At 40.1% G+C, this 13,887-nt stretch overlaps 1 protein-coding gene across 1 annotated transcript in view; it reads left to right on the forward strand.

Moving 5' to 3' along the window:
• Window positions 1-13,887, forward strand: part of HMCN1 (hemicentin 1) — a 412,067-nt gene that overhangs the window by 365,651 nt on the left and 32,529 nt on the right. The window contains exons 87-94 of the mRNA XM_066361732.1: window positions 2,219-2,488; window positions 3,783-3,953; window positions 4,076-4,246; window positions 8,746-8,916; window positions 9,091-9,261; window positions 9,918-10,088; window positions 10,234-10,404; window positions 13,562-13,711. Coding sequence (XP_066217829.1) covers window positions 2,219-2,488; window positions 3,783-3,953; window positions 4,076-4,246; window positions 8,746-8,916; window positions 9,091-9,261; window positions 9,918-10,088; window positions 10,234-10,404; window positions 13,562-13,711 — 1,446 coding nt within the window. The remainder of the gene's footprint in view (window positions 1-2,218; window positions 2,489-3,782; window positions 3,954-4,075; window positions 4,247-8,745; window positions 8,917-9,090; window positions 9,262-9,917; window positions 10,089-10,233; window positions 10,405-13,561; window positions 13,712-13,887) is intronic.

The raw sequence follows: 13,887 nt of genomic DNA on the forward strand, positions 1-13,887 counted from the left end.
GAATGAGGTTAATGTCAATATAGAGTAAGAAGGCGATTGTGTCAAATGCTGTGGGCATTTATATGAATAATGCGTTAAGGATTCTCGCTGAGAATCAAACCTCATGTATAAGGACGTGTTGGTAACACCTTTACATAAAATACTATCATATTAATATCACAATAAAACACATTTTACTTCTCTTTTTTTGTTTTATGTTCTATTATTCCAGATATACTTCTCCACCTTCAATATGCATTCACCACTCTGAATTATCTGATAGTTTTTCCCTCTCATTGAGCAAATCATCCTACCTTTTAATTCAGTCCCACTAACACACTGCTTTCATCCCATCATGTTCCTTCAAGAATATACAAGTTCCCCTTTTCTCACCTATTGAATTTTAAATCCTCTTCTGATTCTCTTTGAAGATATTAACCAAATATTTGAGACCTTGTATGCAATAGGATGAATCATCCTTTTAAAACTAAATCCATTGCCCTGCTATTTTCTTCTTTCCAAGTAGGCTCCCTTTTCTTATATATAATCTTACCCTTTTTGAAAGTGCAGCCAAGCTTCTTATCTCCCATGAAGTCTTTCATATTCTTTCTTTAACACTGTAGACTTGTATAAAAATAAATATTCTGTCAACAGCTGTATGCAACTTCTACATTCTCTCCAAGGACTTCACTTGAGCAGCTATCATCCACTGTAGAACTATTAACCCTTCCCTCCTTCTTGAAACTCCTTCCTTTTATTGCCAGGATACCATTTTCTCTGAGTTTCTTCCTACCACAATGATCTGCTCTTAATACCATTTATAGGTTTGCCTTCTGTCCATTTCTTAAATAATAATGTTGTAATGGTTTCTGTCTTTGGTCCTCTTTCTCTCATTTTAGATTCACTTCTGAAGCATTCCTTCCAATCATGAAGACTCATAAATCTGTAGTCTGAACCCGTATCTTTATTCTGAACTCCAGAAATGAATATTCACTTCCCATCTAGACATTTCTTCAGCAACATCCCATAGATACCACAAGGTCAACAACTCTAAATGCATGCAAATCATCTTTCCTTACTCCCTCCCAACAAATCTACTCTTCCTCTCATGTTCTATCAAATTGCCCCACAGACATTATACTGTCCATTAATTCCTCCCTTCTCTTCATACCATTCAATGACAAAGTCTTATCACTCCTACTTTCTTCATAATTCTTGAATGTCTTCCTTTTCCTTTCCCTTTCCAGTGACATGTTTTTATGATTTATCAAGTTACTATTGTTTACATTCCCAAATCTCCACACATTGATTACTCTGTAGTAAATTATGTTCTACCTATCCTGTTACTCAAGTCTATAGTTATATTATAACACAACTAAATAATTAGTTACTTGTTCACCTTATCAGTGGTCTTAGAGCTCCTTCAGACTAGAAGTTGTCTCTGTTCATTTTATACCCTCAGCATCTAGCACAATGCCTGGAAAATTGTAAGCTTTCCGTGTATGCTTATTGAGTAAATAAGTGATGACCAGTAATGAAAGAATAAGTTAATAATGACTCTGCCACAAAAATTATATAAGGGAAATAAGTGAATGTTCACCATGTAAAAAACAGCAATGATAACAATAGTACTAATAATATTTTGTGTTTACCCCATCAAAGAGCTGTGCTTTTATAATCTCAGTAGAGGCTAACAAGAATCCTCTGAATTAGGCACCCTTTTTAAAGACATAAAGGCTTAGAGAGGTAGTAAGGAGTAAAAGCAGAACTTGAATTCAGAAAACGTGACTGCAGATCCCATGCTCTAGGCCAGTGGTCGGCAAACTCATTAGTCAACAGAGCCAAATATCAACAGTACAACAATTGAAATTTCTTTGGAGAGCCAAATTTTTTAAACTTAAACTATATAGGTAGGTACATTCCTTAACGAGGTAGCGCCCACAAGTGGTATTTTGTGGAAGAGCCACACTCAAGGGGCCAAAGAGCCGCATGTAGCTCACGAGCCACGGTTTGCCGACCACTGCTCTAGGCTAATCTGCTTAGGGATTTAAAATTGTTGACATTTACTAAACAAAATGGAGCTATGAAAAATCTGTCAATGGCAATTGCAACTATAGTAGTTGAGAAGCTACAGTGTTTTCTAAACAAATTAACCTGATTTTAAAGTAGTTGTATATAATGTTGAGTAAAACGTTAATATCACGCCACAAAACCTAAGAAACATTATGTTTTTCCATAGGTCCTCCCATCATCACTCTTGAGCCAATAGCAACTATTATTAATGCTGGTGGCAAAGTCATACTGAATTGTCAGGCAACTGGAGAGCCTCATCCAGCCATTACATGGTCTCGTCAAGGGCACGCTATCCCGTGGGACAACCGAGTTACTGTGTTGTCCAACAACTCATTATATATCTCTGCTGCTCAGAAAGAGGATACATCTGAATATGAATGTGTTGCTCGAAATTTGATGGGTTCTGTCCTTGTCAGAGTGCCGGTCACAGTACAGGGTAAGTGTGATCAGACAGATAGTCATCGTAAACAGCACCTGGGGCAACTCAAGTCATAAAAATTATTAAGCATCTTAATCCAAGTCTCCTTTACCCTTAAAATACTTCTAGATTATGGACCTAAGACAGAAATCTCATCCCAATTTACAGACTGAAGGGACTAAATACAGATTAGAGCTGAAAAATCACAAGTTAATCATTTAAATTCCCAAACTGAATTTTTTAAATTTTATTTATTATGTTTTAAGTTTTCCAAACTGAATTTTTTAATTGAAAAATAATCAAATATATTGTCAGAAATCAATTCATATATTTTGCTTTTAAAAAAATTATTTATATTCAAGCCTGACCAGGTGGTGGCACAGTGGATAGAGCGTCGAACTGGGATGCAGAGGACCCAGGTTCGAGACCCCGAAATCGCCAGCTTGAGTGCGGGCTCATCTGGTTTGAGCAAAGTTCCACCAGCTTGAGCCCAAGGTCGCTGGCTCCAGCAAGGGGTTACTCAGTCTGCTGAAGGCCCGCGGTCAAGGCACATATGAGAAAGCAGTCAATGAACAACTAAGGTGTTGCAACGCGCAATGAAAAACTAATGATTGATGCTTCTCATCTCTCTCCGTTCCTGTCTGTCTGTCCCTGTCTATCCCTCTCTCTGACTCACTCTCTGTCTCTGTAAAAAATAATAAATTAATTTTAAAAAATTAAAAAAAAAAAGCTCACCAGCTTGGACCCAAGGTCGTTGGCTTGAGCAAGGGGTTACTCGGTCTGCTGTAGCCCCATAAAAGAAAAAAATTATTTATATTCAAAAGGTAAACAGTACATAAACTTCTGGCCGCTCACTCTTTCAGTAGCCATGTCTAAGTGAGCCGGGGTTGGAGCTGGGCAGAAACTCTAGTTCATTGTTTGAAGTTCTTCTCACATACTTAGATTTTTTAAAAAATTCTTATTGAATTTATTGGGATGACATTGGTTAATAAAATGATACAGGTTTCAGGTTTACAATTTTTAATACATTAACTGTATATTGTATTGTGTGTTCACCACCCCAAGTCAAGTCCCCTTCCAACACTATTCACCCCCCCACCCTCTTCTACCGCTCCCCTTCTGTCTGCCTTTCCTTCTTGACACCCCCAGACTCTCACATTTAGATTTTAATTTGCCATAAAGGAGAGCATCCCTAAGCACCTTCTTAGCCGTTCCAGATTTAGCAGTAGACCCAGTGCATATTTTAAATGGAATCCAACTTGCAATTTGTTGTTTACTAAAGCGGAGACCAAGTAGAATGTTTGATTTGCAGTTCATGGCGGGTTTTCCCCGTGGTCTGCCTGGAGACTGTGCAGTGTCACATGTGGAAGAGGCATCCAAAAGAGAAGCCGTCTGTGCAACAACCCATTTCCAGCCAATGGAGGGAAGCCTTGTCAAGGGTCAGATTCAGAAATGCGAAACTGTCTGCACAAGCTGTGTCCAGGTACACCTCTTGATTCAACAGATGAGCACGTGTTCCTTTCTGTTCCCTAACTAGGGGTTGTCCCAGTATTAGTACTTTCGGTCAAAATGTATCTGATGGTACAATGTTTCACCTTTGTTCAGTGGATGGTAGCTGGTCAGAATGGAGCCCTTGGGAAGAATGTACAAGGAGCTGTGGACGTGGCAACCGAACCAGGACCAGAACGTGCAATAATCCATCAGCCCAACATGGCGGGCGGCCATGTGAAGGGAGCGCTGTGGAAATTATTGTGTGCAATGTTAGGCCTTGCCCAGGTGAGAATCCACCGATAGGCAAAACTTTCCTATTTTTAATTCTTATCAAGGGGTTAGAATGACCTCTTCTTCATTGTGAAAAGATGTTATGGTCTCTACCCTGGAACATAATCATTCTCCATGTTCTTAGTTCTGTCTCATGGATAAACTTATGAAGGTAGAACGTCGATCAGTGTTAAGTAAAATAGCTGATTTAATTGATCACAATAAAAGTCTTCAAAATTGTGGTGCGTTTTTAATCACATAGAGAAAACATAAGTAATTACATGAAATTGTAGAGGTAACAACCTTAGACAACACCTAATCCAGGTATTGATTTTCAGGTGAAAGAAATAAAATCCAGAGAGGTTAAAGAATTTCCCAGAAACACACAGTTAGTGAGGGCTAAATAATCACCACTGTTGACTTAACACCTATCACATGCTAGGAACCACGCTACGTGCTATATATACACACTGTTTTGGACTGTGTGCAACAAATTTATAACATAGGTGTTTTAGGGCTCTTTGAGATTAAAGTGACAGAAACCACCAAACTTATGTAAACTTAAGTAAAAATTCTACTTTCAGGTATGATTGAATCCAAGGATTTGGCCCATGTTTTCCTTCCTTCATCTCTTCTTTCCTCTCTTAGTTTTATGCTCCTTTAAACTCTCTCTATGTGATGGAAAAAGTGACCGCTGACAGCTACTGGCTCACAAGGGCCTTATAATCTAAGGCCTCAGAGACAAAGAGCTCTCAGAATTCATGTTCACCTCTGGGGAAGGACCCTGTGTGACTTTATTTGCATCCCATGCTAGCCTCTGAGCCTGAGTCCAGGAGAAGGACACTTTAAGAGCCAGCTTGGGGCACTTGCCCACAGTGTGTCCGGAGGGTCAGGGCTCCCTGTTTAAAAGCCTGCAAGAAATCATATGGAATAGAGGCGTGGCTGTTCACTCACTAATTCACTCATCTATTTATTCATTCATCCAAAAAATATTTATTGAACATTCATTCTGTGTTCAAGGCACTGTTCTAATTGTTCAAATTAGAATGCTACACAGATCATATCATTCAGCTACTGATAAACATGCAACATACACTCAAATAATTGAAGTGATAGAGCATTCACTGAGACGGTCAAAAGAAGGTTATTGACAAGCCAAAATGAGATTGTTATCTGCTGCATTGGGTAATCGCATCCTGGTGTACAGACAAGGAAACTAAGATTCAGGAAATATATGATAATTAATTCACTGAGGTTACATAGCTAGTGAAAGTAAACCAAGGATTTGGACCCAGGTCAACCTGATGACTCCCAAGCCTATTTGCTTAGACCCTGGGCATCTTGATTTGCAGAACTTCCATTACAGTACAAAAAACAAAAAATACTGTCATGAAATCTTAAAGAAAATAAACCTAAAGACACAATTTCTTTTCTAATCTTGAAGAATTAGGAAGCTGATTACAATTGCATAATATATCCAAATAAAAGAGCCAGAAATACCTGATTATAGCACTCTTTGTATAGTTTATCAACTATGACATCTGTATGATAATAGTTATAAATTTCCTTGAACAATTTCTTACTTTCTGGTGCAAATTGATATTTTAGGGTTATGTTGTACTTCCCCTGCCTTGGTTAGAATGGTATTTTTTTTTTTTTTTTTGTATTTTTCTGAAGTTGGAAACGGGGAGGCAGTCAGAAAGACTCTCGCATGCGCCCGACTGGGATCCACCCGGCATGCCCACTAGGGGGCGATGCTCTGCCCATCTGGGGCATCGCTCTGTTGCATCCAGAGCCATTCTAGCACCTGAGGCAGAGGCCACAGAGCCATCCTCAGTGACCAGGCCAACATTGCTCCCATGGAGCCTTGGCTGCGGGAGGGGAAGAGAGAGACAGAGAGGAAGGAGAGGGGCAGGGATGGAGAAACAGACGGGTGCTTCTCCTGTGTTCCCTGGCCAGGAAGTGAACCCGGGACTCCCGCATGCCAGGCCGATGCTCTACCACTGAGCCAACAGGCCAGGGCCTAGAATGGTATTTTTAAACTTCCAGTCCTCCCCCCTAAAAAGGTTGGTGTTTTCTGAAGTGGGCCTTTCTGCTGCCATTTGAGAATCATTGTCATTAAAAAAGAAACACATATTCTTACAGCTTACTTAAAGAATGAGCATTTTTAAAAGCATCTTTTTGGAAATCATTGAGAGCTTTGGAGTAAAGAATAGCCATCTTAGCTCATGGCTTACTGTGCATAGTACTTATTGTGTGTGCCGAACTGATCCTGCATTTTTCATCTATAAACTCATTATTCGTCACCCCGATCCTAGTAAGGCAGGTTCTTTTGTTATCTGCATATTGCAGATTATAAACTAGTAACTCACCCAGAATTGCACAGTCAGGGCAGGGCAGTTAGTCAGGCCCCAGGCATCTGGTCCAGAGTTCCCAATCCTAAGGACCATGCTCTATATTGCCTTTCCAAAATCAGAATTGCAACATAGTATAATAACAAATTTATCTACTATATTTCGCTTTTTTTTTTTTTTACAGGGACAGAGAGAGAGTCAGAGAGAGGGATAGATAGGGACAGACAGACAGGAACAGAGAGAGATGAGAAGCATCAATCATCAGTTTCTCCTTGCGACACCTTAGTTGTTCATTGATTGCTTTCTCATATGTGCCTTGACCACAGGCCTTCAGCAGACCGAATAACCCCTTACTCGAGCCAGCGACCTTGGGTCCAAGCTGGTGAGCTTTGCTCAAACCAGATGAGCCTGCGCTCAAGCTGGCGACCTCGGGGTCTCGAAACTGGGTCCTCCGCATCCCAGTCTGACACTCTATCCACTGCGCCACCGCCTGGTCAGGCTGCATTTTTTTACATACTAATTTCTTCCACAGTTGTCTTCTTTGGTATTTAGACACCACACAGTTTTATGCCTTCTCTATTTTATATTATCATTCTCTCTTTAGTCTTGTTTTCATTCCATTCGTATAAAAGAAACATTTCAACTCTACCAGATTTTATGAAGTTCAATTCTGGTTAAGGTTTTCTGTATTGATTATAAAAAATAAAACTCTTCATCCAAAAATCTCTATTTGTATATAATAGGAACTACACAGATAATTAATGCCTAAACGTCACCCATTTATAATCCTCTAATAAAAAATGCATCTATGCTATAAGACTTTATATTGTGAGAGGCGTGCGCTTTTGTTAACCAAGACCCTTGAAAATAGAACATATAAAAATAATTGGAACAGCAGAACTCTTTAAATCATATAGCCCATGTATAAGGACTATGAGCATCAGTAATCAGAATTAATAAAAAGAATAGTTTTGCATAGTAGCTGCCAAATATTTAAGAGCTTTCTCCTTTTTCTTTAGGTTTAGTCAAATACATTTTAGTGCAAATTTTTTTCAGTTAAAATAAATTTGACTGTTTGCCTCTGTCTACAAAGTACAGGTATATGTGATCAAATCAACTAGGAAACAATGCAAAGAAAATGCAAAATGTGCTTTAAAATGTTTTCTAAACAAAGCAACCAAATGATAATTTTATTACTTGGTTTTCAACTTACTTTTTTTGGCATCTGATCAGTTATTAAAAGAATATTTAGACCCTGACCTTAAGGCCTTGTTTTGGTTCAAATCTTGGTTAGACTGGTTGACCACAAAAACATACTTTATGAGCCCCATATCTGGAAATTACCCTCAAAACAAAAATATGACCCAATACTGACTTATGCATAAGAGAAACCATAATGTGCAATGATTCCCAGCCCATGCACCTGGTAAGAAACATAAGGTTGTTTCAGTCCTGTGGTCAGATGGTGCAATATGTTAGTTACCAAATGGAAGGTCTTAATATCACTCCTTGGAAAATATGGGTCAGTTCTTTTTCTGTTGTTTCGGAAGCAGGTGAGTGTGTTATTCAGAACTTTTAATCCATGAGCACTATGTAATGGAGAAGATTTTTTTCAAAGAGTTACAACTTTGCAAATCATCATGTTGTTGAAAGATCCAAGTACATTTTTAAACATGAAGCTGAATCAGTCTTAAATATGTGGCCTTGCGATCTCGGGTCCAAGTTACCGTTGTGGGAACGTTTGCATTGTCCATAACCACATCTTGATCTGTTACACAGCCTTGCTCCAGAGCTGCTGGTCCTTTTCCCTGTTCCCAGAGCTCAGAGCACAGACAGATGTTTATCTATTATTTAAAATCTCAGATTGTGTTTACATATGTTACTTTGATTAAATTTTATTCAAATAAAATAGCCTGTAGGATAATGTTAAGCATTTATTTTGGCATTACTTAGCCTTCTGAATTTTCCTATCAACACGATTTCCCATGAAATTCTAACCAGAAGGAGAAAGGAAGACCATCACTCATGTTTTCTTTGGTTCAATTCTAATCATTTTAGATTTGGGGCTAGTTTAACTTATTACTGGGTTAATTTGCGTGCCTAATTTTTTAACAAACATGGTTCTGTGACTTGAAACTCTGTCTCGTGGGATATCTGTAGTTCATGGAGCATGGAGCACTTGGCAGCCGTGGGGAGCATGCAGCAGAAGTTGTGGGAAGGGTACTCAGGCAAGAACGAGGCTGTGCAATAATCCCCCACCGTCGTTTGATGGCTCCTACTGTGATGGAGTGGAGACACAGATGCAAGTTTGCAATGAAAGACACTGTCCAGGTAAGAGCAATGCAATGTTTATACCCTTAATGAACTAATGCCTGCCTCTTATCTAGGCAGTTATGTTTGTAAGAATCAATGTCAATAAGAACATCACTCAACCTAATAATGCCCAGTGTTTAACCTGCTCATTTTTATGTAGTAACAGAGCACGTATGGTTTCCCTTAATCCAGTTGATGGCAAGTGGGCCTCCTGGGCCAGCTGGAGCGCCTGTAGTGTGTCCTGTGGAGGAGGTGCCAGACAGAGAACAAGGGACTGCTCCGACCCTGTTCCACAGCACGGAGGGAGCCCATGTGAAGGGAGTGATGTCCAGAGTGATTTTTGCAATAATGACCCTTGTCCAAGTGAGTGTTGGAAATAGTGAGTCAAAATTATACTTCCTTAAAGTTCCAATGTGGCTTTAGGTCTTTGAAGTTATAATATTCCGTTGCCTGATTGGTCCGCCTGCCTTTGATTTAGGACATCAACACATTGTACGGTTGCAGTGTATCTGTAATACGACAGAAGTAACCGATTTGTATGGGCAGGGGCTGGGTCCTATTTCATTTGCTCTATGGGAACAGCAACAGAGTGCAAGGCCGGAAGCACCCTTACATGCGAACTGTGGGTGATGTTGGTGATTCCTCTATGGAGGCAAGCAGGCAGCTCTTTGCCTTAATTCAGTCACCAAGCTAGATCGTTAGACCCTAGCAGCATCTGAATCCACTGTGCCTCAAATGTGACAGCCGCGACTCATTGAGAGCAGAGACTTTGTCTCATTCATAGCCTTCGGCTCCTGGAATACTATAAGACTCAATAAATATTATATATGTTAAATGGAATTGTACAATTGCTGCAATGTAAGCCCAGTTTCTGGTCAAAGTAACTGTGGAACCATCTCCCTTTGGAAATTGCCTCCTTAGAGATTTGTATGTTTCTTTTCAGTTCCTGGGAAGGGTTTCTCCGTACATTTTGAGTGAATGTCATTGTTTCGCCTTTCTCCAATGGTTCTGTATTGTAGCTCATGGTAACTGGAGCCCTTGGAGCGGCTGGGGAGTCTGCAGCCGCTCGTGTAACGGAGGGCAGATGCGGCGGTACCGCGCGTGCGACAACCCTCAACCCTCCAATGGAGGAAGAGCCTGTGGGGGCCCCGACTCCCAGATCCAGAGGTGCAACACGGACATGTGCCCTGGTGAGCCCCCCGGTTCCTGGCAGCAGAACAAGCCGAGCCTTCTGTTTCACGTTCAGATCTTAAAAGGAATGTTGTGCCTGCAGGGCTACCCTGCATGTAAATTTGAGGACCAATCTGTTAATGACCTTTCCTTTCTTTTTCACAGTGGATGGGCGTTGGGGAAACTGGCATAGTTGGGGCCCATGTTCTGCTTCTTGTGGGGGAGGTGAAAAGACTCGAAGGCGGCTGTGCAACAATCCAGAGCCATCCCACAGCGGCCGCCCTTGCCCTGGAGACGCAACGCAGGTGTCCAGATGCAATACACAAGCATGCCCAGGTAAGCGACTACATTAGATTTTGGCAGAACAATAGTTCTGCGCATTTACAACCTTGCTGCAAATTAGAAGAGAGGGTCACTCTGAGCCCATAAGTGACAAAACAATGCCATCTCTGGGAGGAAGATTTAGGAAAATGTACTTTTCTCCTCTAGCTGGTGCAGCTCTACACGAAAACTCGTGCCGGATATTAGCCCCTTCTTGCCCCTTTCCAGGTTGCCCTGTAAAAGGAGATAGTCTGCACAGCCGTAACTAGTAGTCCTGGCTCGAGGGCTAAAAGGGTGTGGAAAAGTCAGGGAAGCCAGGCTGAGAGTCCTGGCTGAAAAATGAGGGTAGAGCACAGACTGAATATCTAACAGAAATACACAGTCAGAGGCTGTCATTTCACAGATGGAAGCATGGCGCACCTGAGTGTGGTAAGTAAAATCGAGACTAATTCAGTTTGAGGATAAAGAGTATATAAACTACTTTATATATACAACTACTATAACTGAAGTCATGTAACATGGCTTGAGTAAGTAATGTAAAAATTTGGAAGGAATGAAGTGAGAATTCTAGAATGCATGGACCTCAGAAAGAGTTAGCCTAAGTCCTAAGAAATGGTGGGTAATACTAAGGGTACTTGTCTCAGAGGATAGATTTTCTAAGGGCTAGAAGAAAACCAGAAAGAAGTTTCACACTGTTGAAGTGTTGAGATACCACTGGGATTTCCAAAGCCTTCAGGTTGCTTTAGAAAGAAAATGGGGTATAGGAATCTAGATAAGCCAGAAGGGCAAGTGTCTGTCAGTCAACCGCTCAATGTATCGTCTCAACATATCAACTGATTACCAAGGATTCTGAGGCTCTTCTAATGTGTGGGCAGGGCAATAGGTCCCATGTCAGTGGAGGCATTTTGTAGCTCAGCCTCTGGTGGTACCAGGGCCCCAGTGGCAGAAGCCCCAATTATACAGACAGCTTGGATGTGAAGTTTGGCAGAAAGTTTCAAGGATCCCAACTATGTAGGTAAGTAGAACTAGGAGATGTCTGTTGAGCACGGGGACTCCGGTTCTTCTGTGAGACTGGAGACTCAAAATGATAACAAGAGGTCATGCTTGTTAGCAGTGACCCAGCAAACTGAGTTAGTGATCCTTCTACTCTTCTCTTCCCCTGCCTGGGAATAACTATAGGAACCAAAATGGCCTCCCAGGTCCTGATTGGCCCTCCTATCTAATTTCCTGCCTCATCTTGCTGTGTGGTTCTCATCACTCCCTCAGCTCTCACTTTTGGTTTCTCCAATGTAGCTAAGCGACCACCTCCTGAAAGGATGATACATGCCATTTTCTTTACCTGAAAATCCCTTCCTGTCTTCTTCCCTGGTTTAATTAAGATACCTACTTTCTTTAGATCTCCTCTCAGTTTTTACTTCTTTTTCAGACTTCCCTAAGTAGTAAATTTTATATATTAGTACATATTAATTTGACATTTTTTTAATGGAATGCTAACGAATGTCTATCACCCCTATTCAGATATAAGCTCTATGGAGACAGGTCCCATGTCTTTTTTCCTCTTCTTATTACCTTTGTATCCTCAATACTTGATGAACAAATGAATATAGTCCAGAACATGGAGACCGAACCAATGTGAAAAAAAAATGTTTTCTCTCACTAATAAAGTCATGCAAATAAAAATGATGAACTACTATGTTTATTTGATTTTCTGAGGTTGAATTATTGTATTTCTCCCCAGAATATAATACATGATAACAATATCTGAAACACCTCTTGACCGTTTTAAAATATATTCAATTAAAAGGCACCTAATAAGTCTGACCAGGCGGTGGCACAGTGGATAGAGCGTCTGACTGGGATGCAGACGACTCACTCAGGTTCGAGACCCCGAGGTCGCCAGCTTGAGTGCGGGCTCATCTGGTTTGAGCAAAAAGCTCACCAGCTTGAACCCAAGGTCGCTGGCTCCAGCAAGGGGTTACTCAGTCTGCTGAAGGCCCGCGGTCAAGGTACATATGAGAAAGCAATCAATGAACAACTAAGGTGTTGCAACACGCAATGAAAAACTAATGATTGATGCTTTTCATCTCTCTCCGTTCCTGTCTGTCTGTCCCTGTCTATCCCTCTCTGACTCACTCTCTGTCTCTGTAAATTAATTAATTAATTAATTAATTAAATTTTTTTAAAAGGCACCTAATAATAAATATTTATCTTCTTCTATCAGCTTCTTCCCAATATGTTTCTTTCTCTTATCAAAACATACAGTTCATTTAAGAATCAGTCATTAACCATGTATTCTATGTTAGTGACCAATAATTTTGTTGAACAATGGAAAGAAGTCATGAAATTACTGTAGAGATACTTTTAAAACAAATCTATACTTGGTTTTCAATCTGATTGTCTTAGTATCAATTTTGTAGCACTGTTAAAAGTAGACTATCCTTCAAATTTTTTCTCAAGGTAAGCATTTTCAAATATATACGTAAGATAAAGAACTTGACAAGCCCGAGATCTGAACCCCAAGACTGAATAATACATACCATTTAGATATGCCCCATTTATGTTAACAGGGACCTGTCACAAGGCTTAGGAGCTGTTTTGCTGGGGATGCCTCCTGCCCCTCTTTGTTCTCAGGAAGGAGGCAAGTAGGTCAAATAACATGGGTTCTGATGCCAATCAGTGTTCAGATCCTCACCCCACCACCTTCTAGCTGTAATGGTGATTTTTCTGAACTTTATTTTCCTGGTCTGCAAACTGTAGCTACTTAAAACAAGCTACCTTAATGGGATTTTTGATAAAATTAAAAGAGTTAACACATATTAAGTGTTTACTATAGTGTATGACATGCTCAACAAACTGTCATTATTACTGTCATTTCATCACCATCAGCAGACACCCTAGTTTGGCTTTGGGACTGGGCGCTGATTGTATTCTTTGGATTGTGAAATACTGTGCATAGATTGGAAGAATCCTAGATTTATGTGGGATGATGAGTGTTACATGAGAATAGAATGTTTTGAAAGCTTATTTATTACACTCTTAAATTCAGATGTCGAATGATCTTTTCAAATGTTTAAGAGATTCGTAACATCTTTGAATACGGGCTTCATTTCCCCCCATGTCATGTTGATGACATTATTTCCTTATCCAGGAATGTTTTTCCTTCCCCCAATAGGTGGGCCGCAGCGAGCCAGAGGAAGTGTTATTGGAAATATTAACGATGTTGAATTTGGAATTGCTTTCCTCAATGCCACAGTGACAGATAGCCCTACCTCTAATACTAGAATAATACATGCCAAAATTACCAATGTGCCTCGCAGTCTTGGTAAGTTTTTTAGCCTACAAAACTAATTAACAAGTCTTTTTAAAAAAAATGTATATATGAGTTTTCATCGTATTATTTCCACTTGAAGTTTCTAAAGGATGTTACTACTAAATGATCAGTATAGTAATTCCATCCCATTGGTCAACTCTTATTTTCTTTTTATTCAGTGAGAGGAG

The sequence above is a fragment of the Saccopteryx leptura genome, chromosome 2, assembly GCF_036850995.1.
Source record: "Saccopteryx leptura isolate mSacLep1 chromosome 2, mSacLep1_pri_phased_curated, whole genome shotgun sequence".
In the NCBI taxonomy this organism is placed as follows: Eukaryota; Metazoa; Chordata; class Mammalia; order Chiroptera; family Emballonuridae; genus Saccopteryx; species Saccopteryx leptura.